We start from the raw sequence: 27289 nt of genomic DNA on the forward strand, positions 1-27289 counted from the left end.
AGCCTGCTTCCGATTCTGTGTCTCCCTCTCTCTCTGCCCCTCCCCCATTCATGCCCTGTCTCTCTCTGTCTCAAAAATAAATAAACATTAAAAAAAAAATTTTTTTAAAAATAAAAGGGGATGAATGTAACACCTACCTCACAGAGTTACTAGGAGGATGTTAGCCACATAAAGTACTTAGAATAGCACCTAGTGCTATATAGGTGCTTAATAACTGCTAGTTATTATGATGATTACAATCATCTAAAAAGATAAAATTATTTCTGGAAACAAATGACAAACTTTTGGCTCAGAATCAAAAATTACATAATTAAATTTGTCTCATGGAACACGTTGCAAAGGATTGAAGCTGTATGTATGCCTTACAATAGCAAAAATGTCATCCTGCTGTTAGCCATTAGTAGCAATACGGAAATAACTTGAAAATGCAGTTCTAGTTCTTAAACATCTTTCATCTACTTGATCTTTTTCAATGGGCATATCCATGTGATTTGACTCATTTGGGCTTCTCCATGTGGAAATGAGGGAACTTCAGAAGATACAACCAGAACGATGCCCTTCATTTACTGCATATACTAACAGCTTTGCGACTACATGTTCTTAAGGTGCAATTAGTTAAACGTTAGCCAAGTTTTATTTCTTCTTGGAAAGAAAAAAATGTAAGCTTCTGACCTTCTATTAATCTCCTATTTCTTTATCCTCCTCTCCCTCCCCATTATTTCTCCACCCCACCCCACTCTAGCCACGGCATTTGGATTCATATCCCTCCATTTTGCACGAAAAGTGTTTCATATCGACAGAGATCATCTGTCACCCCCAAGGTATCTTGAAACATTGGGTTGTGAAAACTAACATGCTCAAAATTATAGCATAAGTAAGGCTCTTACATTATAAAATTTCTTTCCTATATCTCTACTACTATACCACATAATGTAACTAAAAACCTTTCAAATAAGGTATGCAGTAGAGATGAGGGAGTAAATAAACTATATGCCATAAAACAGAGGCCATACCTTCAAGGCTTGCTGTAGTATCTGGGCATCATTAATCCCAGTGATTTCTCTCAGCTGATTCAGAAATGTCTGCTGGTGCTAGAGGAGAAAAACCGAAATCATTACATTTTAAAATCTGAAAATATTCAAGGACAAAAAATAAATGACCTTTGGGGAAGGGACAAAAAATAAACTAGTATAGAGAAGAAAAAATATAGAACTTGAGAGAGACTCAACAAATTTCATTATTTTATAAAGAATAAACCATGCTGTGGGGAGCCCTAACTCCATTCCCATGTTTCCAAAAGGGAACTTCTATATTACTTCAAAAGAAGTCTTACTGAATTAACAGTTTCTGGCCCATTCTTCACTGCCTAATTAGGCAGTGGAGTGCCTAATAAGAAATGGAGTGATATGCACAATGGCTAACCCTGAGCAAAATTAAGGACAACAGGTTTATCCATTGGACTACTTTACCTAGAGGCTGGGGCCACTGAATGAAACCCAGGCAGCTCTAACTAGTCAGCATTCATGCACCTGAGATGTTTGAAAAAGACATGTCAAAAGGCAGGCCATGCAGTAAGTAGGTATATGACATCAGGGGGACCCTAAGATCTCTTTGAGGAAAAAGATCATCTCATTCTCTAATCTGTCATAAAAGATCCTAAACAGAATTAATCACTTGTCCCCATTTACTTCAGATCTGTTGGTCTATATGATCTCTTATACTGTTAGAGAGGAAAAGAGAAAAGAGGGATGGGATTCCACTATCAAACCCTTCCCTGAACATCCCTACTTAGGACCACATTCCTTCCTACATCTCCCTATTTCTTAAAACTTAAGTTCCCCCAAACTGTAAGATAGCACCATGAAACAGAGAAAGCTCAATGGAAATGATAGGAAAAATAAGTCACACTAGAATAAAAGGATCTGCTGAAATAGTTCTTGAAAATATTTTGCACTCATCTTAGTAATAATTCAATCAAGAATCATCAATAGATGCTAAAACTATTGGGTGAAAGTTTGATGAGAGACAGTATAGTTGCATAGTTTCAAACTCTCTTACTACAAATTTTAAAGGGAGAAAGAATAACTTTATAATGAAGAAACATAACAGACACCACCTCAAGTAATCAAATTTAATATTACCAATAACTGGAGAAAATGACAGTATATGTCTCCTCATATTGTGTGATACACCAAGAAGAATATATCACCTGAGTGAGGTATTCCTGCCAAAAATGCACAGCCAGAATCTAAACTTGAGGAAGCATCACACAAATCCAAACTGAGGAACATTTTACAAAATAATTACTCTATTATATCCAAAATGTCTATACCATAAAAGACCAAGAATGAGTTTCTTGATTAATGAGGACCACAAAGGCATGACAATCAAATGTAATGTGGGAAACCAAATTGCATCTAACACTAAATGCTATACAGGACATTACTGGGACAATTGGAGAAATATGAATATGGACTGCTTAGTAATATTTTATTACTACTAAATTCCTGAATTTGATAGCTACACTATGGTTATGTAAGAAAACATCTTTTTTCTTAAGAAATATACCCTGAAGTATTTAGGGGAGCCTGAATGGCTCAGTTGGTTAAGCATCCGACTTCGGCTCAGATCATGATCTTGCAGTTCGTGGGTTCCAGCCCCACAGCGGGCTCTGTGCTGACAGCGCAGAGCCTGGTGCGTGCTTCAGATTCTGTATCTCCCTCTCTCTCTGCCCTTCCCCCACTTGTATTCTCATTCTCTCTCTCTTTCTCTCTCTCTCTCAAAAAAAAAAAAAAAATAAGCATTTAAAAAATAAAAATAAAAATGAAATCAAGATTCTGTTTGTGAAGAAAAGAAAAGAACACATAGTGGATAAGCACTGGCAGTATCCACCATAGTATCAGTGCATTTTCATTTCCAATAACCTTATTAAAAAGCTGAAATAACCAAGACTATCTGACAATAAAAGAAAAATAATAAAGTATATAAACAAGTATATAAAGTATATAAACAATAAAATGCCAGGAAGAATAAATTAGTTGAGTAAAAATATCAAACTGCCAAAGTTACAGAGGTGAAAAAAAATTCTCTTTAAACTTGTCAACTTTTCTATGTTCATTTAAAACAGTAGCAAGAACTAGCAATGGAACCATGACTATGTTACTGAATACCCAACATCACAAATTAAAGATGTAGAAAATATTTACAGAAATTCTTCTTATCTAATTCAAGGTCTTATTTTAGTGAACATTAAAAAACTTAAAAGATTTGGGGTGTGTGGGTGGCTCATTCGGTTGAATGTCCACTCTTGATTTCAATTCAGGTCATGATCCCAGGATCATGGGATTGAGCCCTGCATTGGACTCCACACTGGCCATGGAGCCTGCCTGAGATTCTCTCTCACTGCCTCTCTCTCTCTCTCTCTCTCTCTCTCCCTCCCTCCCTCCCTCTGTCCCTACCCCACTCATCAGCATTCTGTCTCTAATAATATAAAAAATTTAAAAAAACAAAACAAAACTGAACAGATTTCTTAAGCCTGTTTGTAATTTCACCACTAGCAGCCCTCCAAACTCTATTCTTTACATGGAACATTATTTCTGTCAACTGCAAATTACTTGGTCATGGATCAGGGAAAGACTATTGAATACTCCTCCCAAATTAGTCATTTATACAAATGTTGCTAGCTATTATTTATAATGCTAGAAAAATGGAAACAATACAGATGTCCTCCCACTAAGGAAGAGGTTCTAAACTTGAATATGCAGAGGCATGACCTGATGAGTTTGATAATAATGAAGATTCTCAGGCCCCGACCCCAATTCCAGAGCAGTCGGGGTTAAGGCTAAGGGATCTATATTTTTAATAAGCATCTCATATTATTTTTATACAGATGGACCAAGAGGCACAGTTTAAGCAAACAACTGTGTATTTTTAAATAGCAAAATATATAACCTACATAGAAATTATCTTTACAAAATCACATTAAAGTGACAGAACACAAAATAGTATACATACACACTAATGACTACAAGGTAAAATGTAAACATAAATGTAAAGCTCAGAAAAGATTACAGGAGCCTGTGTTAATTCTCTCATCTCTATATCCTCACCCTCTGCCACTTTTAACTTCCTCCCCCTAGAGAGAATTTATTTCCTTGCTGCACTGATGATGGGCTTGGCCATATTACATGCTTTGATCAATAACATATTAAAGATAGCCATGCACACAGATATGAGATGTGCTTGCATGGATGGGCTTCCGTCCTGAACTTCTGCAACTTTCTTAAAAAGAACATGACCATGGGTAGCCCACTTGCCACAGAAGAATGAGGCATGTGTGGAGAAGAGCCACCCCAACCAACCTGCAAATCTGTGAGCACGATGATAGTATTTTTGTATGCCACTAACTTTTGGAGTGGCCTGTTATGGTGACAGTTGACTGATACAGAGTGCAGCAAGAATACTGAGTATTTAATAAACAGAAGCAATGTGTTTGAAATTTTCTAATTTGTAGTTATAGTTTGATGTTTTGTTTCTCTTTCACAAAAAAGTCAGCTAAGTGTCTTAGGGAAAAAAAAACAATCCAGGAGTATCTCTAGCATAGTTTGTGATCACATGAATTCTGACAGAAAATTAAACAATGAGGAGAAAATGGTGTGGGGAAGAAGGCTGAGTGGGAAGGAGAAAAGGTGAAAAAATTTTCTTAGCTTAGTTAGCAAGAAATGGGAGAGAGATCAAAAGAGATGAGCTATGAGAAAAAATCTAAGTTTATGGTACAGAAGCCACCTCATTTGTAGTTTTCTCTTGTTACTGGCATCATCCAGCTGTGCTTTTCCTGTCTTTGAAAACCTGCACCTTCATTTCCTACAATTATATGTTGTTGTCGTTGCTATTTCTGTTGTAATTAAGACCCTGGTCTTTCTTTCAAGGTTTGCACCTTTCTATTTACTGAATTTCTGGTCTGCATACACCCTGATCCTCAACTAAAAATGTCCTGCATATGGTTCTCTCCTCCTGGACTAGCAATTTTGATCCAAGATGGATACAACCAACCTCCCTCTCTAGAGCTCCTTTTCTGAGCTCCTCTTTTCTGTATGAATTTATATACTAAAGTATAAGGAGGAAGGTGCAATCTGTTCACAGTGCTGGACCAAGAAAGGCAAGACAAAATGTTCAAAGAAATTCAGCAGGTGCAAACACCATAGAAATCAATAAGCCAAGACTGCATGCAGGCCTTCAGATTCCTTCCTTAACGTTATTTTTATTGCATGATGACATCCTTAAGTGCCCACTATGTGCAAAACAGAATACTATACACACTTCTGGGAAAAAGAAGCATCAGTAATTTCAATATAAATTAAGAACCGGAGAATTCCACAGAAATTGTTTCCCTCCACAGTTGACCCTACCTAATGTTGGGTCTGTTTTAAATATTTTTCAGTAAATATACACCATATTTAACATTGGTATAACTTCTGAGGATGCAAAAAAGGGGCTTAGACCAAAGAAAGGCTAAGACCCTGGCTTAGACCAAAGAAAGGTAAGTATTTATTATGCTCTTGCTGTATGCCAGACTGTTTTAATTGCTACCAGTTTATCATCTCACTTAATATGTGCACACATGCACACCCTTTCCATATTTTCTCTATGATATTTGATTTTGAAGATTAAAGAATCAGTGAAAAGTGAAAACTCAGCGCAAAAATTCAATACTATGTTCAAGTAAAATACTTAACTAATGGTACAAAAAAACTAGAGCCCCACTGACAACAAGACAAGAAAGCTTTCTACATTAAATGGTGAATAACTCATAAATCAGCCATTGGCTCCTGAATTTCCAAATATAAATAAAACTTGGTTTCATGCAAAAGAAAGTCAAAGGTTTCCATCTTCAGGAGAAAAAAAGGCAACTCTGAAGATGATCTCTAAAAACACTTTCAAGTTTTTTAAGAAAAAGGGGACAAAATACTAATTTGATAGAAAATCCCAAGGCATTCTTAAACTTCAGGATCACATTCACTAAAAGCATTGCTAGGCACTATGTAGTACTTCAAAGTCACCTATCAAGGAATAATTAATTAGGGGCACCTGGGTGGCTCAGTTAGTGAAGTGTCTGACCTTGGCTCAGGTCATGATCTCACAGTTTGTGAGTTTGAGACCTGCATCGGGCTCCGTGCTGACAGCTCAGAGCCTGGAGCCTTCTTCGGACTCACAGTGTCTCTCCCTCTGCCCCTCCCCCACTCACTCGCACACGCTCGCGCTCTCTCCCCCTCAAAATAAACACTAAAAAAAAAAAAAATTAATTATACTGCTGCCTTTAAGGCACATAACCATACATATGTCTATTTTTGCAAATACCTTCTGGATATACTGATACCACTAAACTGCCCTAGTTCATGTTATCTTTTACCATAACAAGAAATCCCCTAACTTCCTAGACAGATAATTCCAAACACATAATATGTCCATGTAACTTCTTTGTAAGCCCCAAACCTGCCTCTGTCTCTAACCAGCTATATAAGCCAAAACAAAACAAAACAAAAGCAAAAACATACTCTGAGTACTTCAATGGACTGAAGACATGGTGAAAACCTTCAATGTGCACTAGGCTCTTCTGTTCTATGGGGGCAGTTCTGTGCTAGAACAACACTGATTTCAAAAGATCCCATCTATTGGCTAACATACAGTGTATACAGTGTGCTTTTGGTTTTGGGGGTAAATTCCCATGATTCATTGCTTACATACAACACCCAGTGCTCATCCCAACAAGTGCCCTCCTCAATGCCCATCACCCATTTTCACCTCTCCACCCCCCACCCCCGCCTTAACCATCAGTTTGTTCTCTGTATTTAAGAGTCTCTTATGGTCTAAATCCTCTTTATCCCTATCTACCAACCCGAATTTACCTACCATTTGCCTTCTGTTAAGATTAAAGGGTCTTCTGGCACTTGCCACAGATTATAATAATATACCATGGTTAATTAATCACCAGACTCTAAGTCTGAAGACGGCACAGACTATTTTGTTCATAAATGTATTCCTAGTAACTAGTACAGTGTCTGGCATGTGTTAGGCACTCAACAATTATTGACTGAATAAATGAATATAGCAGTTTGCAGAGGTGAACAGGAAGGAGTAAGTCAGATCATAGGGCTTGAACTCATCTACAGGAAAGACGTACTAACTGCTTACTGGAGACAGAAGAAGAAGAATACATAAATCAGGCCCACTTACAAAGCCAACTTTCCACACTCTCCACATTCTATCTAGAATTCCACAAAAAAATTCATTTCCTAGTTCTGGTCTTGTCAATCCTATGGTAACATGAGTCTAAGTACAATATTGCTGAAAGTTCCAAATGCAGATTATCTATATCATAACCCCATGAATGGTTGGAGTCAATGCTTATCTCAATCTTTTTTTGGGTTAACAGAACTTTAGCATTACAACAAACGAACCACAAACCTCTACGGGTGTACAAATCTGAAGGCATGCATTTTCATTCTTCACTATTTACATTTAGGCTTAAATATTCCAGAAGTTCTAAATTTAGAAAGAAGATTTTCCCTATTGTTTTACAGAATCCCAGAGCCACAATCTTAAGCATTCATGTAATACAAAAAAAAAAAAAAAAAGGAAGTAAAGATATAGTTGGTTTTCATCCTTCCTCACCTCAGAGTTCATATCCCTTCCTGCCACCCCAAGCCTACAACAAATCTAACATCTGCATGATATCCATGCCCCTAACAGAACCCCCCCCCAACCTTATTAACTGGCAGATAACAGAAATGCATCATAAAGAGAAATTCTACCTGTAATTTCCCCCAAAGTATTGTTACACAGCATTATCATGTAAGTCTATAAAGAGTTAAATACATGCATTTTGAGTTCCAAAAACCCAAGGATACCAATATTTTGGCACAGTGTTTTTAATTTTTTTTTTTTTTAATGTTTATTTTTGAGAGAGAGAGAGACACAGCATGAGCCAGGGTGGGGCAGAGAAGAGAGACACACAGAATCCAAAGCAGGCTCCAGGCTCCAAAATATCAACACAGAGCCTGAGGCAGGGCTCAAACCCATGAAATGTGAGATCATGACCTGAGTCCAAGTTGGACACTCAACCCACTGAGCCACCCAGGCGCCCTGGGATAGACAGTGCTTTTAACTTAGAGCACCTATATTCTGGAAAACATGTGGGTAATCAAAACTTTTGTGAATCAAGTCATATTCTTGACTACAAAATCTGCAGTTTAAATAAAATATATATTCTTAGGGGCACATGGGTGGCTCAGTAGGATAAGCGTCCGAGTTTCAGTTTCGGCTCAGGTCATGATCTCATGGTTTGTGGGATGGAGCCCCTGTGTCAGGCTCTGTACTGACAGCATGGAGCCTGCTAGGGATTCCCTCTCTCTCCTTCCCTCTTTGCCCCTCCCCCAATTACATGCCCTCACACGTGTGAGGCACACGACTCTGTCTCTGAAAATAAACTTAAAAAAAAAAAACAAAAGAACTATTTGCAGAAATGTCCCAGTCTTCAGCACCTCAGCAAACATGTCCCCCATCCCAGTGGGCTTCAATCACAAATTCTACATTAGGAACTGAATCTCAGTCTTAGGACAGACCTCTCCCAAATTTACTCTTTCTTTTATTCTTCAGAGTTCTCTTCATATTTTTGTAGTTAATCACATGTTACTGGTCAATACTTCCTTGTACATTGAAATTGCTTCCTGACATTCAAATTGCTGTGTGGTTTTTGGGTTCTAATTGGATCCTTATTAATACAACTTCCTCAAAAGCAACTTTTATACTCTAACAACATATTAATGTTGTAATTCTGTATTTTGAAGAGAGTAAGTCCCAAAAATAATTAGAAAGGGAAAAATTAATCATATATGCTAAGTCCTATCCTAGAACTACGATTAACTGAGCACTTATGAAAAGTACGGAAGGCATCAGAGATTTCATTACATAGGCATGACTGATAAAATCATTGGCTACTGGTGACTGAACTCAATCTCCAGCCCTCATTTCCGGCCCCTGGACTGGCAGTAGTCTGAGGGTTCTAACCCTCTAATCACAGTGGTTGGTTTTCTGAGGCTGGTTTTACAGCCTCTGAAGCTGCCTAGTCTCCCATCCAGGAGTTAACTCATTAGCATACAAAAGACAGTAAAATCTGAGGATTCTAGCAGCTCTGTGGCAGGAATCAGGGAAAGACTAAATATTTACTTTTTCTTATACAGTATCCAGTCACATAAAGCTACTGGTAGATAACAGAAGACACCAAATTGTTCCATTATCCCTTGCTCATGGACTTCTCTGCCCAGAATGATACTGTCAATCTGCCTGGTTGTCTTCCACAGCTCATTTCAACCACTCCCACCTTGATGAAGCCTTTTCTATTCTTCTTATTTCCTCTCCTTGGTCCTACCAATACATCTTATAAATACGTCTAATATCGTATATGCATTTCTGGCTCCTGCACCACCAAACTAGAAGACTTTAGTGTACTACTTATTTCTCAATTTGCTTAAAACAAAGAAATAATACTTGAATGCCTGAATATCTAAGCAGAAATGTACAACAGGCAACAGAAACTAGAGTTTATGTAAGGGTGTAACATTTAATTAATTTTGAATATACAAATTAGGTAGTAATGAACATATATGTGAGAGAGAAAATATATTGATCTCTCCAAGACAGCTTACAAAGAAAGCAGAAATCAAAGAGTAAACCTTGGAAAATTTCCCCAGTTAACAAGTACAAACACATTGTATTAGCAGCCAAATTTTACTGTACAACATAGCCCAAATGTGAACAGTTTAAATACATGTATTGAAAGTTCACATAGCACAAACTGACAAACTCACAGAAATCTTGCCCAACAGCTAGGCCTATCTGCTGTCTTTTTACCAAATAATTCTAAATTTTTTGTGTGCTTGTAACACGCTTTCAAATACTAAATATTCTGTGCAGCATGCTTGAAAAGGTCTAAAATCTTCACCGCAACAGAGTGCAACAACCCTTAAAAGAGGTAGTAACAATTACAACACAATTATTACTCCAGTATATAATACTGTTTCGAGGTGTCTGCGAAAGCAGTTATCACACTACATAGCATTAGCTCACCCTCTTGAATGCCCAGGTCCTAAGATCTGTTCACCAGGCAAAGTACTCACAGGTTCTAATAAATAATATTTATCGGGCACTAACTTAAAAGTAAGCTATAATTGTTACCTGTTATTCACAGCAAGTATACTCCACTCAACACTAAATCACACAATATTCTGCTTGAGAGATACTGCAGTAATTACATTTACAGAGCTTTAGCAAAAAAATTAAAAAAAAAACAAACTTGTTTTAAACTATGATCAAATTTGGAGGCACATCTGTGAAGATTTTACAACAAAAAAGCTGAGAACAGCACTCTAAGACAATGGCTATCAACTGACTAGCAGGATCACAGATGTAATGTGGATGACAACAGCAATAAAATCTACTTCCAAAGTTTAACAATAATACATTACAAGAATATCTTGATACACATATAGTTACTTCCTTGGTTGAAGTTATAAGTGCTTAAGTTAGCTTCTGTGAAACTCTACCATCTGTCAAATTAACCTTGTTAATCTAAATTTTACTAATTTCCTAGCACTGCTTACATCTAAGTCATTAGTTGGCTTTTGGCTTTAGTGCATAATAGTGATACAATAGAACATAATAAAATTATGCCTACTTATATTTATGCAAACTTCAGTAAAACTATAATAAAAAATACTTGGAGAGTCCTGGAGACCTGCTTTCCTTTAAAAACAAAAACAAAAAAAAAAAGTATTGTCATCAGGTGGAGTATTAATGGACAGAAGGAGGAACTTTTCAGAAAAGCTGTTGGTTTTCCATAGGGGAAAAGTGAATTTGGCCACCTACACAAACAATGTATAAAATTCAGATCCAAGTAGAATAAGACTTAAATACTGGAGGCAAAACAAGAAAAACAATAGGGGGCAATAAAAGAAAATATCTTTATAAAACAGGGTATGGAAGTTCAGGAAACTAATTACACAAGACTAAATTAAAATAAATTTCTATTCATGAAAGGGCACCATAAGGAGAGTAAAAAGACATCCTGAAAATGGGAAAAGATACTTGCAAAATATGTAAGTAGAAAAAAAAAAGTATTTAGAATATAAAGAACTCCTTCAAATCAAAAAGAAAAAGGAAAAAAGAAAAAACAAGAGAAACAAATGTGAATTTCATAGGAAAAAAGTCTTAATCGTCCATAAACATAAAAAGGTAACTGTGGGCAACAGGGTGGCTCAGTCGGTTAAGCATCTGGCTCTTTATTTAGGCTCAGGTCATGATCTCAAGGTTCGTGAGATCAAGCCCCATGTTGGGATCTACACTTGACAGAGCCTCCTTGGGGTTCTCTCTCTCCCTCTCTCTCTGTCCCTTCCCCACTTGTGCTCTCTCTCTCAAAACTAAATAAATAAACTTAAAAAAAAGGGGAGGGGGGGTGGGGGTAACTGAATAACTTACCAGCATTAGGACAGTTAAGTTCTGGTGTTTCCAGAAGTATAAATGAACTGCAACTCAAAGGTTTATTTATTTCATATGAACCTTGACTCTTACACCTCAAAGCACACACAAAAATAAACTGTTGGGGCATCTGGGTGGCTCAGTCAGTTGAGCATCTGACTCTTGATTTCAGCTGAGGTCATGATCTGAGGGTCGTGGGGTCGAGCCCCGCTCCTGGCTCTGCACTGAGTTTACAGCCTGCTCTCCCTCTCTCTCTGCCCCTCTTCCCCACTTGCACTCTCTATAAAATAAAATAAATAAAATAAGTAAAATAAAATATAAAATAAAATAAACTCTACCTAAATGACAGACCTACATGTACATGTTAAAATAATAAAACATTTTAGAAGAAAACACAGGGAAAAAAAATTGTAAACTAAGGTTCAAGAAAATTAGGTCAAAGCACTAACTGGGAAAAAAAAGGAACAATGAACATCAATGTTAAAATAGTTTAGACTTCAAATAAACTGATAAGCAATAGACAAGCTACACATTAAGGGGGGAAATATACGTATATACACAAATTATATGTATGTATATATATGTATGGCATTTAGAATATATAAATTACTACAACTCAGTAACAACATTTATTTGTATAACATATAAACAGATTACTTGTATAAGATATAAAAATGATCAGTAAGGAATACATGAAAACAGCCAGTTCAAAGTACCTCCCCATCACACTCCCTATCTCCAGACCCTCCCAGAGCCCCATTCCCTCTTCTCCACAGAAAGCCCCCTAAAACCCTAAGACAGGAGGGAGAGGAAGAACAAAGGTTCTGTTGGTTGGCCCCCTCCCTTTGCACATTAAACCCAAACAGCTCTATGAGCTATACTATCTCTTCCAGTAGTGCAACGGGTAGAAGGTTCCTGACTGCCACAGGCACAGCCAAGAATGCAGGGAAATGTATTCATTTCCATCAGAAAACTACAGACCCTGAGCTAGAGTTTGCCTGAGCCAACTTCAAGATGGCCAAGAGCAAGCCAATGGCAACACTAAAGAAAACCAATATTCACAGGCTCCTGGGACCATATGTCCTCATACAGGACTGCATGCCCTAAGGGGGCTATTGTGATTCCTACATCGAACCCAGCCATCCCATATGCTGCCTTCATCTACCCAGCAACATGCTCAGGTGCAAGGGTACCACTCCTCTGATGCCACCAGCAGGAATGGAAATACATGCTGTCAGTTTTCTGTTAGTTCTGCAGTCTTATCACTATTTGAAGCCCTGGCCCCCTAGGAAAGAAGCTCAGAAGTCACTTCTGAGAATCTGTATGTTATGACCAGAATAGGCACACCAAGTATCCACTGACCCCACAAAGCCTGTGCAAAGAGCTGCTTCTCTCTCTAAAAATTGAGAATTTTAAACCTGAGACAGTAGACTGCTGCAGGTTTCTTTAAATCCTCTTCCTCAGCCCTGCTCTGCCCCATAGCCTTTGTCTAAGGCCTCATGAGAAGACTTCAAGGGCGTACTTGATGAGAAACCCAGACCAGTTCAAATGCTCAGTGAAGGATACAGCAAGCCCCACACCATCAGCCCAAAGTTGTGGAGCCCAAAGTAGCTCCACCACAAAGAAACAAGATATTTAATTTTGCATGTATTCTGGCATGAATTATAACACATAATCTTGTGTATATGAGAGTGTAGCACTGTTCTCACATTAGTGTTACCATAGTAATGGACTTGGCCACTAATGTTTCTTCATTCCTGGTCCCTCTCTTCTCCTCCACGTCCTTCCAGCTTCACTGACGACCTAGCTCTTGGCTGAGCAGCCAATCCTGCCTCAGGCCTAGTACCACTCATCTCCACCCCACCCATTTCAAGGCTGAAAAGCACCAACAAAAACCCAGCAAGTATGAGCTGTTTCCTTTTCCAGTTCAAATCAGTCTCTTCCTTCTTGTACTCCCATGGACCAAAACTGTAATAAAAATCTTTCTTGACCCAACTGCTTACCTCTCCACAATTCAGCCCACCCGCCATTGGTCCTGCAAGTTCTTTCCAAACTTGCAAACAAAGTACCCTGTGCAACAAAATGTTCTGTACCCTGTGCAACAAAAAAGATTTCTCTTGTGTAATTAATTATCAAAGACATTAATTTAATGTTAGTTTGAGGCATGAAGAAGAGGGTTTTCATTCTTCAGCAGTGATCTTTTTAACAGGTGTTTAAAAAAATGATAAAATGAAGGCAATTATTCAGTTTCATTTTGTTTTGTGAGCATATCAGTACTTGCTTCTAAAACGTAGCTCTAGCAACATCTTTAACTTTTTAGTTATGATTAGTGCTGATCCCAAGTGAATGTAAAACTGGATAAAATAGCTGGCCTTTGAACAACAGGTTTGAACTGTGCAAGTCCACTTATATGTGGCTTTTTTTCTTCCAGGAAATATAGTACAGTACTATAAATGTATTTTCTCTTCCTTTTGATTTTCTTAGTAACATTTCTTTTCCCTAGCTTACTGTATTAATCAACTATGTTACCAGTAAGGCTTCCAGTCAACAGTAGGCTTTTAGTAGTTAAATTGTAGGAGAGTCAAAAGCTATACAGATTTTCAACTGCATGGGGGCTAAACACCCCAGCCCCCACTTTATTCAAGGGTCAACTGTATATGAGAAGCAATATATAAAACTCCTCCAAAAGTGGCCAATAAGCATATGAAAAAAAGTTAAAACCACTAGTCATTAGGGAACTACAAATTAATACCACAATGAGGTACTACTACATACTCACTAAAATGGCTAAAACATAAAAGTTGACAATACCAAGTGTTGACAAAATTGTAGATCAACTTTAACTTTAACACAGTGGCTGATAGGAATGTACAATAGTACAACCACTTTGAATAACCACTTAGTAATAGTTTATTAACAATTATATTCCTCTGTACTTGCCCAAAGGAAATGAAATATGTCTCCTCAAAGATCTACTTACAAATGTACATGTAGCCATATTACTCATAAGAGTCACAGACTGGAAACAACCCAAAAGCCCACCAAAAGAACCATGTTTACACATGGTTCTGTGTAATATGGGAACATGTTTACACAGTTTGTAATATCCATATAATGAAATATTACACAGCAACAAAAAGGAACTACTAACATGTAATAACGTGGCTGAATCTCAAAAGCATTTTGCTGAGCAAAAAAATGTTAAATGTAATAAAAAGGAATTTTAAGAATCCATTTATGTGAAGAACTAAGACAGCCAAAACTGACTTATAGTAATAGAAATCAGATCAATCAATGGTTACCAGGTACAGGGAGTGTAGGGATACTAAACTGAAAGGGTGATATAAGGGAATCTTGTCGAGTTGTCAAAATTCATCTAATTATATACTTTAAATGGATGTTTCCATTTTATTTATTTATTTATTTATTTATTTATTTATTTTTGTAAATATACCACAGTAACATTAACTTAGAAAAGTCAAGATAGCAGCTAGTGGGATGTGGAAGGAAGGGGCAGTTTGAGGGAGACACAAAGGAAATTTCTAGAATAAAATGTTCTATTTCATGTCCAGGGTGGTACAAAGAGTAGTAATCTTACTATATTTCTTTAAAGTGTACATAAGCTTTCATATGCTTTGGTACACACACACACACGCAAAAAAATTTTCAGAAGTGATTCATATACACACACCCCAAAAAGAGAAACAGGAAGACTGTAACCTTAGCATATATAGTTGTTTCCCCAACTCCTTGATATATGAGTCAATGGCTAAAAAGAAGACTAAATCTGCCCTACTGACGTTGGGGGTGAGGAGGCAGGGAGCAATTATTCCCATCCATGCACCTGAAGCTTTGAGTTTCCATACAGATGTTGACCCTGAAAGCCTGAGGGAGGAGGCACTTTCTTTAAGACAGGACAGCACATCAGTGAACTGATGGGGAGAAACACCTGAAACAAAAGAAAGCCTATGTGTTCAAAGAGATTCTGCTCCCCTGTTAAGTTGGGTGTACTGTAATAATTCAAACCCTGGAGGAGCCCTGCAGTCAATTCACACAAGTGCTGAAAAAGCATTCTCATCTTTAAGAATACTAATTAATTTCAACTAGTGGTCTTCAAACTTTAAGTACAGAAGAATCAGTTGTGATTCCTATTGAGAATGCCCTAGTCCAACTCTTGGATTTGAAACAGTAAGTCTGAGGTGAGGTACAGCATTCTACAGTTTTAGCAAGCACCACAGGAAATGAATAGTCCACAAACCACACTGTAAGAAACTCTGACCTAAACCTCTATCAACAAAGCTAAAGAGACAGAAAAACATTGCTAGACATTTTTAAATATTAAATAACGTTTAAGTTTATTTATTTTGAGAGAGACAAAGACAGCACAAGTTGGGGAGAGGGAGAGAGACAGGGGGACACAGAGAATCCCAAGCAGGCTCCACACAGCCAGTGCAGAGCCCGATGCAGGGCTCAAACCCACGAAGCCACGAGATGGTGACCTGAGCTAAAAACCTAGAGTCAGATGCTGAAACGAATGAGCCACCCAGGTGCCCCCAGACCAAATAATTTTTATTTATTTATTTTTCAACGTTTATTTATTTTTGGAACAGAGAGAGACAGAGCATGAACGGGGGAGGGGCAGAGAGAGAGGGAGACACAGAATCGGAAACAGGCTCCAGGCTCTGAGCCATCAGCCCAGAGCCTGACGCGAGGCTCGAACTCACGGACCGCGAGATCGTGACCCGGCTGAAGTCGGACGCTTAACCGACTGCGCCACCCAGGCGCCCCGACCAAATAATTTTTAAAAAATAGATAGACTATACTAAAACAGTTAATAGAGAGGAGAAAAAAGACACCTTTCAAAAACTACTTATCACATGTGCAAAACAAGGTATCATGACAAGGAGAATATTCTTGGAAATTAATACAAGTTTGCCAAAATAAACACAAGTGGTCATAAGTTCAACTTTTACTTCATCTACTTAACCCACACTGCACAGTGACATTCCAAAATGCCTTTCATAAGCCAAATTTGACCTTTCATATATTACATAAATTAATGATTATTATAAGCTATGATGCCCTATCACCATGTTTATTTGTAGGAAAAAGGCAGACCACTACTGCAGTCAAGTTACACTCAAGTCAGTTCTATGACATTACAGAGTATTAACGTGTTGCAGAGTCAGGTAAGGAAAGATTATAGTAACTACCCCTACTCTAAACACATCAGGGCAGGAATGAATAATTATGGAATGGTCCCTGGGGTTAAAGAAAAGGGAGGGCCCATGATAAAAATTAAGTGCACTGCCTGATTTTACAAGAGGTAGGATGAGAGAAGTAACTGACAAACCAACTACCTCCCCACCCACCCCCAGGAGGTCTGGACCGAAACTTTCACAAGTCACCAGGACTCAAAAGAAAAAGTACATGCAAGATCAAAATTTAAAATACAACAATATTCTTTAGTTCTTCAGAAACAGAACCCTTTTTATGACATATAAGTTCATACAACTAACAACATGTAAATACTTTAGAAACTCATCAGGTACCGAAGTAGGGAACTGTCCTTTAAAGTCAGCAATAAGACAATATCCAGGGGTGCCTGGGTGGCTCAGTCGGTTGAGCATCTGACTTCAGCTCAGGTCATGATCTCACAGCTAGTGGGTTCGAGCCCCACATTAGAATCTGTGTCGGCAGCTTAGAGTTCAGAGCCTGGAGCCTGCTTCAGATTCTGTCTCCCTCTCTCTGCCCCTCCCCTGCCTGCACTCTGTCTCTCTCTTTCCGTCTCTCAAAAATAAATAAACATTAAAACAAATAAAAAAAAAAAGACAACAATATCCATTATTATCACTTCTAAGCAACATTAATTAAAGGTCTAACCTAGTACAATAATTAAAAAATGATATTACAGGCATAAAAATTAGAAATAAATTGTCAAAATTTATTCCTGATATAATTTTACATAGAAAATCCAAAATCATCTCTGGAAAAGTATTGCAATAAAAAAGTTTATTTTCTATGGATAGAAGATCAACATACAAAAGCCATTTGCAAGTGAACATAGTAACAAGTAACAATAGCAAATCTTTGAAAGTACCACATATAATTATCATCAGAAATTATCAACTATCTAAAACGAATAATGTACAGAAATTCTACAGTTATAATTAAAAACCAAATAAGAGATCTTAAGGAAGACCTAAAGAAAAGTATACTCTATTCATGGATAGAATCAATACCATAAATATGTTACTTATCCCAAAATAGTCTATATGATCAATTGAATTAATAAAAAACTCAAACAAGAGTTTTTCAGAGAAACTGGCAACATTATTCTAAAATTTCTAAGGAAGAATAGTGTCATGATATTTTGGAAGAGAAGCAAACTTACTTTTCCAGTACTAGAGACTATTATGAAGCTACAACAATGAAGACAGGATGGTATTCACAAAATGAATGATGAAACAAAAGACAGCACAAGAAAAAAAGAGCATTAAATAAAGCTTTTGTATATGACAAATGGCATGTCAGTTCAGTGAGATAGAGCCCTACCTATTCAATAAGGTAAAATTAACAAAAACAAAAAAATATATATATGATAAAAATTAAATTGGATCCCCACCTCACACAAGTTACAAAAAGCAACTGAGATACAATAAGGTCTAAATGTTGCAAACAACATTTAAAACTCTCAGTGGAAAACACAGATGAATATCTTTAAGCTATCAAGTAGAAAAAAGTTCCTGAATTTAAAACAATGAAAATTAAAAATATGTACCTTCGACAATTCATAAAGGTACAATAAAAAGGAAATCAAAGGTGGGGAGGGGCACCAGGGTGGCTGAGTAAGTTACGCATCTGACTCTTGATTTGGGCTCAGATCATGATCTCACGGTTCCTGGGTTCCCATAGGGCTCAGGGCTGACAGGGTGGAGAATCCTTGGGATTCTTTCTCTCTCTCTCTCTGTCTCTCTCTGAAAATAAATATACATTTTTAAAAAAATTTTAAAAAGGAAATAAAAGGGAAGATAAACATAGGATTCAAGATAATTATAATTTCAAATGCAAATACAGGGACGGAAATGAAAATGAGACTAGTTAGATATAGGTTACTTCCAAAGGTATAGCTTTTGTTTTAAGTAGAGTTCATGTGTATTTATTATTAAAAAGTAAAAATTTGTGAGTATTAATATTAATAAGCAATTTTATGAATAAATGAAAACATATTTGCATGGACAGCTGATCATAAACCAATATTTATTAATTCAATTCTGTTTACCTCACAATTGGTATTGTAGATTATTAAAAGTCCTCAAAATATTATATGACCACCTGTGGAGGTAGTACATCTAGAACTGGTACTACAAAAATAATAATTTGTACAATCTAACTAAAAATTTATCTCAGCATATAGAACAAAAAGGAGTGAAAGAAATTATAAAGTAAAATTTATAGCAAATAAGAGAGATGAATGGTATCAAATATTCAAATAATTCAGTTATGGAAGGAGGGCGGGGGGGGGAAGGAATTGAGTAGAATTGATAATTTTAGAATGTATATCTTTTCCCTAAGAACATGAAGCTTTTCAGATCAAAATTCCTAGGCAGGACTGTTAAGAAGGAACACACACATGTAAAATTTCTGGTTTCTAAAACCAAAGGGGAAATCTTACAACCTTACAGATAGTTAACTAATAACTTCAAAAATGAACTATTGGGACCTCATCAAGATAAAAAACTTCTGCACAATGAAGGAAACAATCAACAGAACTACAAGACAACCAACAGAAGTTATTTGCACCTGATATATGGGATATAGCGTTAGTATCCAAAATCTACAAAGAACCTATCAAACTCAACACCCAAAAAACAAATAATTCAGTTAAGAAATGGGCAAAAGAACACTTTTCCAAAGAAGGCATCCAGACGGATAACAGACACATAAAAAAACGTTCAACATCACTCATCATCAGGGAAATACGTGTCAAAACCACAATGATACACCATCTCACACCTGTCAGAAAGGCTAAAATCAACAACACAAGAAACAACAGATGTTGGCAAGGATGCAGAGAAAGGGGAACCCTAGTGCACTGTTGGTGGGAATGCAAACTGGTGCAGCCACTCTGGAAACTAATGTGGAGGTTCCTCAAAAAATTAGAAATAGAACTTACCCTATGACCCAGCAATTGCACTACTAGGTATTTATCCAAAGGATACAAAAATGCTGATTTGAAGAAGCACATGCACCCCAATGTTTACAGCAGCACTATCAACAATAGCCAAACTATGGAAAGAGCCCAAATGTCCATCAACTGACAAATGGATAAAGAAGATATGGTACGTATATACAATGGAATATTACTTGGTGACGAAAAAGAATGAAATCCTGCCATGTGTAACAACATGAATGGAACTAGAATGAATTATGCCAAGCTAAATAAATCAGAGAAAGATAAATATCACATTATTTCACTCATATGTGGAACTTTAGAAACTAAACAGATGAACAGGTGGAAGGGAAGCAAAAATAAGATACAGAGAGGGAGGCAAACCATAAAAGACTCTTAAATACAGAGAACACACAGGGTTGCTGGAGAGGAGGTGGGTGGGAGGACGAGCTAAATGGGTGATGGGCATTAAGGAGGGCATTTGTTGACATGAGCACTGGGTGTTATATGTAAGTGATATGTCAGTAAGTGATTTCTTAACTGAATTATTTGTTTTTTGGGTGTTGAGTTTGATACATTCTTTGTAGAGACTGGATACGAATGCTATATCCCATATATCAGGTGCTAAATTCTACTCCTGAAACCATTGTGTACACTGTATGTTAACTAACTTGAATTGAAATAAAATTTTTAAAAAAAGAGTTAACTAACAACTTATCTACTTTGGTAGAGTAACACCAAACGGTATTATATTTTACAGAAAAACCTAGTTAATATTAAATACCGAATTTTTAAAAAATTCTTCATTTTTTTTAATGTATTTAAGTTCAAGTTAGCTAATATACAGTGTAGTACTGGTTTCAGAAGTAGAACCCAAAGATTCATCACTTGCATATAACACCAAAGGATATAAATAACTAATTTTTAAAAACTAATTGGCTACTAATGTGTCTATAACACAAGTAATATTTTTGATGTAAGGTATATCTTAAGAAATTTAAAATGCCATTATTTAGAATTACAATTCCATATTATCCCAACAAAATCAGGAATACTATACATAAAAATATGTGAAAAAGCCTATTTTATTGAGGACAGGGGAAAACAGAGAAAACTATTCATTTTGGCACCATCAGAAAACTATGTTTAAATATATATTTAAAATTAAAAGAGCAGAAATGAAGGGCGCCTGGGTGGCTTAGTCAGTTGAGCATCCAATTCTTGATTTCAGCTCAGGTCATTATCTCATGGTCAAAAGATCATGCCCCACTTGGGGCTCCTCGCTAGGTAGGGAGAATGGGGCTCGCTCTCTCCCTCTGTCTCTCCCCTGCTCATGTTCCCACTTTCTAAAACAAACAAAGGGCAGAAATGAGAAAGATTTCCCAATCATAGAGGATATAAGAGGCAAGGAGGAGAGGGAGGGTGATAGAATGAAAACTTTATCAAGCCATCAAAGCTGGGTGGGGAAAACAATAGAAACTCAGATGACAAAAAATTTATGAGTTATCATATGTAAATTATGAAACTGTATTTAAAAGACTAGCAAAAGCACACAAGTTTGGATTCAGATATATTAGAAATAAAAAGAATCTGATGAAATTATATTAAAAGTACCTCAACATCTCTCAGAATTAAGACACAAGGAAAAAACACGAAATACTCAAGCCACACTATGTGTACATTTAATATATCAACATAGAACTCTGTAACTTTCAAATACACATCCTTTTCATATGCTCATTAATACCTCATGTACTTAGTCATACGAAAATCTTAATTTCTAAAACTATTACAAATCATCTTGTTTAAACAACATATTCAAACTAAAAATCAACAATTTAAAAAATGCAACATTGAGACACCTGGGTGGTCCAGTCCCTTAAGCACCCAACACTTGGTTTCAGCTCAGATCATAATCTCTAGTTCGTGGGATCAAGCTCCACATCAGGCTCTGCGCTGACAATGTGGAGCCTGCTTGGGATCCTCTCTTTCTCCCTCTCTGCCTCTCCCCTGCTCATGCTCTCTCTCTCAAAATAAATAAATAAACTCAAAAAAAATGCAACATCTTGAGACATACAACAAAAAAACAAAAAACAAAAACTTTTAAAGAAAATGAAGTCAAATCTCAAAGAAAACCAACAATCCAAAATACCTGTCATTATTACTCTATTAGAAACTCACCAAGTATAAAAAGAGCAATAATAACCTCCAAAAAAAAAAAAAGGAGAAAGGCGAAAATACTTAAGACAAAAAGCAAAAATTAATGAATTAGAAGATAAAACAGGGTTTATAAAGGAAACAAAGAAGTGGATTTTGAAAGAGTAGTAAAATCAACATCTGGCAAAACTGAGACTAAAACAAAACAAACACGAGTGAGAAAAGGATCTGTCTACACAGCCAGATTTAAGAAAAAAATCAGACCTGTACATACATACATATATGCATCTAAATGAAATCAAACCTAAATCAATAAACATTTTTAAAATTGATGCTGGAATTGATGCTGGAAGAGGTAGAAACTAAAAGGTAATAGTCAAAATTTGGAAGGCTTATCTAAAACTTGTTCTAAATAAAATGGTCTGCCTGCTATAGTCATATTCATCAAACCGTCAAAGTAACAAGTACTTAGATTTAACAATAAAAAATGGCTAAAAACCAACATTTTTGAATGATTTAACCTAATCCTACACTAAACAATTCCAAAAGCATAGGAAAACTCAACAAGCTTTCTAATGATTTTATAAGCTAACCTTACCTCGATAGCCCATATGCAGAAAAACTGTGTAACCAATCTCATCTAAGAATATCGATACTAAATTCCAGATTAAAATTTAGTATATCGAATTTGGAGGCATCATGACTACATGAAATTTTACCAGAAAGCAATATAGCATAATAGTTATGAATGCAGGCTCATAACCTGCCTGCAATGACCATGAATTTAAATTCCACCCCAACACATACTAGCAATGAAATGTTGTTTTAGTTCTTTTCTAATACTCTTTCCTCAACCACAACATTCAGGTGAAAAAAAAAAAATTGTGCTCACCTAATAATGTGTTTGGAAAAAAATTAATGAATAAAAAGTTTTTAAAACTCCAAGCACAATTCCTTAACATAGAAATATATATCATATTTCATATATGTTATCTATTACAGTTGTTTTTATTACTGACACACAAATTATCACATAGGTAATTGCAAAAGGAAAAAGGAAAAGCCATTTGATAAAAAATCAAAATCTGTTTTCAAAACATTTAAAAAACTTAGAGGGCTATAAGGAAATCTCCACATCATAATGAAACAATACATAACAGAAACTAACATTAATCCTAACAGTATTCTGTAATATTAGCTAAAGCAATAACAATGAAAAGTATGAGTATTAACAAGGAATAGGTCAGAATGATAATTACTTGCAAATGATATGAACTGTAAACATAGAATATTAAAGAAAATCAACAGAATATTTATTGAAACTGATATAATTCATTAAGGCAGTTGGATACAATGTTATCCAATGCTGGATACAAATCAAAATTAGGTGAGAAAGAGAAAGAATAAGAAGGGAGTAAGTACCTGGATCCTGTCTCTTTGCCCAAACCAAGTCTTGTGCTAATAACAACATAACCAATTATTTAGTACTAAAGAATATCCCTTTTATGTAATGTTTACAGTGATTTACATAATGTTAACTGTCCCTTGAAATGCTGTAGTATATTTTCATGACTTTAAATGATAGCTAAATTAGAAAATACTAAATAATTTAACTAAAATATTTACCCTGCATTCGGTTTGTATTCTTTTTCCAAGTTTTGCTTTAACTCTTAATTTGGTTGATCTAAGACATCTTTCCCACCTAACACCCCTCTGTAATTAAGTGAAAGTTGACTGCTGACCCATTAAATTCCTTCTGCCTCCATCCTCTAACATTTCATTTTCGTCCTCCCTGTCCAGAAATAAATGCATGCTTACCTCCACCAAACACTCAGGATCTAAAAGAGTTGCTCACGTCTAATCATACTAACTTTAAGGCTTTAATGGAAGATTCAGAGTCACTTAATGACTTGCCCAAGGTCACAGAGAGGTGATTTAGACCTAACCCACACTCTATGGTCTTTTCACCACAGCCTATATTCCACAGTTGTCCACGGTTTCTCAATAATTAAATCTCGAGATTCTGTTAAGAAACTAAAATAACTACTGCATTTGCATTTCTTTTAGAAAACATTCACTCATCAAATACTTACTGAAACCTACTATGTGCAAGAAACATCCTAAGCTCTAGGGTAAAACAAAATAGGCAAAATACCTGCCCTATCAACCTTATATTTTATTCAACTCAGAATAATGCATTTAATGTAAATAGCATCCAGCTCACTTCACTCTATAAATCAATTTGGTCCCTAGGAGGAAGCTTTCTATTGCTGCCCTCAAGATCCCTCATTTAGGACTTGAATCTATGTATGTATCAGATTTTTGAGATCTAAGGATCCTACATTTAGGTAAATATCAAGCACAAATACTGAAGGTATATGTTCAAAACCAAAATTATGCACAGGATTTAACTATCTCTAATCTTTTTTTATTTTATTTTTTAAATATTTTTAATAATTTTTTTAATGTTTTTTATTTATTTTTGAGACAGAAAGTGACAGAGCATGAGCAGGAGAGGGGCAGAGAGAGAGGGAGGCACAGAGTCTGAGGCAGGCTCCAGGCTGAGCTGTCAGCACAGAGCCCTATGCGGGGCTTGAACTCACGAACCATGAGATCATGACCTGAGCCGAAGTTGGAGGCTTAACCCACTGAGCCACCCAGGCGCCCCTAGGTAATTGTTTTAAAAATGTTTATTTGTTTTTCAGAGACAAAGAGAGTGCGGGCGGGGGGGGGGGGGGGGGGGGGGGGGGGGCGGGAGGGAGGAGGAGAGAGGGGGAGAGAGGGGGAGAGGGGGAGAGAGGGGGAGAGGGGGAGAGAGGGAGAGAGAGAGGGAGAGGGGGGAGAGAGAGGGAGAGAGAGGGGGAGAGAGGGGGAGAGAGGGGGAGAGAGGGGGAGAGAGGGGGGAGAGGGGGGGAGAGAGGGGGAGAGAGGGGGAGAGAGGGGGAGAGGGGGAGAGGGGGAGAGGGGGGGAGGGGGAGAGGGAGGGAGAGGGGAGGAGAGGGAGGGAGAGGAGATGAGGGAGAGGGGGGGAGAGGGGGGGAGAGGGGGAGAGGGGGAGAGGGGGGGAGAGGGGGAAAGGGGGAGAGAGGGGGAGAGAGAGGGAGAGAGAGGGGGAGAGAGGGGGAGAGAGGGGGAGAAAGGGGGAGAGAGGGGGAGAGAGGGGGAGAGAGGGGGAGAAAGGGGGAGAGAGGGGGAGAGAGGGGGAGAGAGGGGAGAGAGGGGGAGAGAGGGGGAGAGAGGGGGAGAGAGGGGGAGAGAGGGGGAGAGAGAGGGAGAGAGGGGAGGGGGGAGAGGGAGAGGGAGGGAGAGGGGGGAGAGGGGGAGAGAGGGGGAGAGAGAGGGGGAGAGAGAGGGGGAGAGAGAGGGGGAGAGAGGGGGAGAGAGGGGGAGAGAGGGGGGGAGAGGGATGGAGAGGGGGGAGAGGGGGAGAGAGAGGGGGAGAGAGGGGGAGAGAGGGGGGAGAGGGGGGGAGAGAGGGGGAGAGAGGGGGAGAGAGGGGGAGAGGGGGAGAGGGGGAGAGGGGGGGAGGGGGAGAGGGAGGGAGAGGGGAGGAGAGGGAGGGAGAGGAGATGAGGGAGAGGGGGGGAGAGGGGGGGAGAGGGGGAGAGGGGGAGAGGGGGGGAGAGGGGGAAAGGGGGAGAGAGGGGGAGAGAGAGGGAGAGAGAGGGGGAGAGAGGGGGAGAGAGGGGGAGAAAGGGGGAGAGAGGGGGAGAGAGGGGGAGAGAGGGGGAGAAAGGGGGAGAGAGGGGGAGAGAGGGGGAGAGAGGGGGAGAGAGGGGGAGAGAGGGGGAGAGAGGGGGAGAGAGGGGGAGAGAGGGGGAGAGAGAGGGAGAGAGGGGGAGGGGGGAGAGGGAGAGGGAGGGAGAGGGGGGAGAGGGGGAGAGAGGGGGAGAGAGAGGGGGAGAGAGAGGGGGAGAGAGAGGGGGAGAGAGGGGGGAGGGGGGGAGGGGGGAGAGGGATGGAGAGGGGGGAGAGGGGGAGAGAGAGGGGGAGAGAGAGGGGGAGAGAGAGGGGGAGAGAGGGGGGAGGGGGGAGGGGGGAGAGGGATGGAGAGGGGGGAGAGGGGGAGAGAGAGGGGGAGAGAGAGGGGGAGAGAGAGGGGGAGAGAGAGGGGGAGAGAGAGGGGGAGAGAGAGGGAGAGAGAGAGGGGGAGAGAGAGGGGGAGAGAGAGGGGGAGAGAGAGGGAGAGAGAGAGGGGGAGAGAGAGGGAGAGGGAGGGAGAGGGGGAGAGAGGGGGAGAGAGGGAGACAGAATCCCAAACAGGTTCTGCACTGCCAGCACCATACAGGGCTTAATCTCACGAACCATGAGATCATGACCTGAGCCAAAATCAAGAGTCCAACACTCAACCAACTGAGCCATCCAGGTGCCCCTAACTACAGCTAATCTATCACTGACCATCTCACCTGTATCACCTAAAGCTCAAAAAACCTTTCTGCAGTTTTTACTACATCTCATCACTCCATACCATGGCTAAACTTCAGCAATCAAGCAAAGAACACATCAGAGAAAAAGACAGCCCCTGGTCCTATACTGTGATAAGCTACTTTGCAGGTGAACAAAGATAGATGAAAGCTCTGTGTTGTGCTATTAAAAAGAAAAAAAAAAGATTACTAATCATCCTTCTGAAAGAAAAAAAAAGAATCCTGAAAATAAAGCAAACTGTTCCAACTACTGGAATAGAACTATATACATAAAACAAATACACATGTGCAATCACATAACTTTTTAAGGAAAGCAGAAAATAGGCTGAAATTTTGGTTATGCAACCAGACACTTCTTGCTTTCCTGATAATTCATAAACTTTCTAAGTGAAAACAAAGAGTTTCACTTTTGTTTCTTCTAAAGTATGAAGTTCACTTCCTAGTTACTAGCTTGAAGTCCACTTCCTAGTTACTAATTTGGTGAATTTAAATCTATTCGTTTGTAGTGGATGGTTTAAAGTATTTATAACTATGTAAATATTTTTAAATAGCTCTACCATGAATAACAAAGTAATAGTTTATTAACGTGAAAAGCAAACAAACACATTGTTTCTTTAAAACACACACACAAATACCACTATGGAAGTATTAAAATAAATGCATAATATTGCCCTCCCCAAAATTCCCCTATATCACTAAAATGATCTAACACACACTAAAAATAGCATCATAATGGTAATATTGTGGATTAACAACTATTCCCTTTGTGTAAGGAGGGAGTTCATTAAACTAGTAAATTGGATTTGATGGCCAAGATCACTTGCAATAATTTGATTCTTGATTCCACAATTTTATGCATAAACCTCTGAACCAGGAAGATCTGCACTACCTGAGTCTATGCTAAAGAAGTACTTTAGTCAAAATCAATTAAAAAAAAAAAAACTGACAAACTCTTTGCCACAGTTCAAACTTAAAAGATGTGAAAAGTAGGAGCCACTTGGAA

The 27289-nt window shown here is 38.2% G+C and overlaps 1 protein-coding gene across 5 annotated transcripts in view; it reads right to left on the bottom strand.

The window, feature by feature from the left end:
* Nucleotides 1–27289, bottom strand: part of USP25 (ubiquitin specific peptidase 25) — a 150431-nt gene that overhangs the window by 121147 nt on the left and 1995 nt on the right. For all 5 annotated transcript variants that reach the window (XM_027077518.2, XM_027077517.2, XM_027077521.2 and 2 more), the window contains one exon: nt 1014–1091. In XM_027077518.2, the coding sequence (XP_026933319.1) occupies nt 1014–1091 (78 nt within the window). Of the gene's footprint in view, nt 1–1013; nt 1092–27289 lie in introns of those variants that run through there.

The sequence above is a fragment of the Acinonyx jubatus genome, chromosome C2 (genome assembly GCF_027475565.1).
Source record: "Acinonyx jubatus isolate Ajub_Pintada_27869175 chromosome C2, VMU_Ajub_asm_v1.0, whole genome shotgun sequence".
NCBI lineage: Eukaryota > Metazoa > Chordata > Mammalia > Carnivora > Felidae > Acinonyx > Acinonyx jubatus.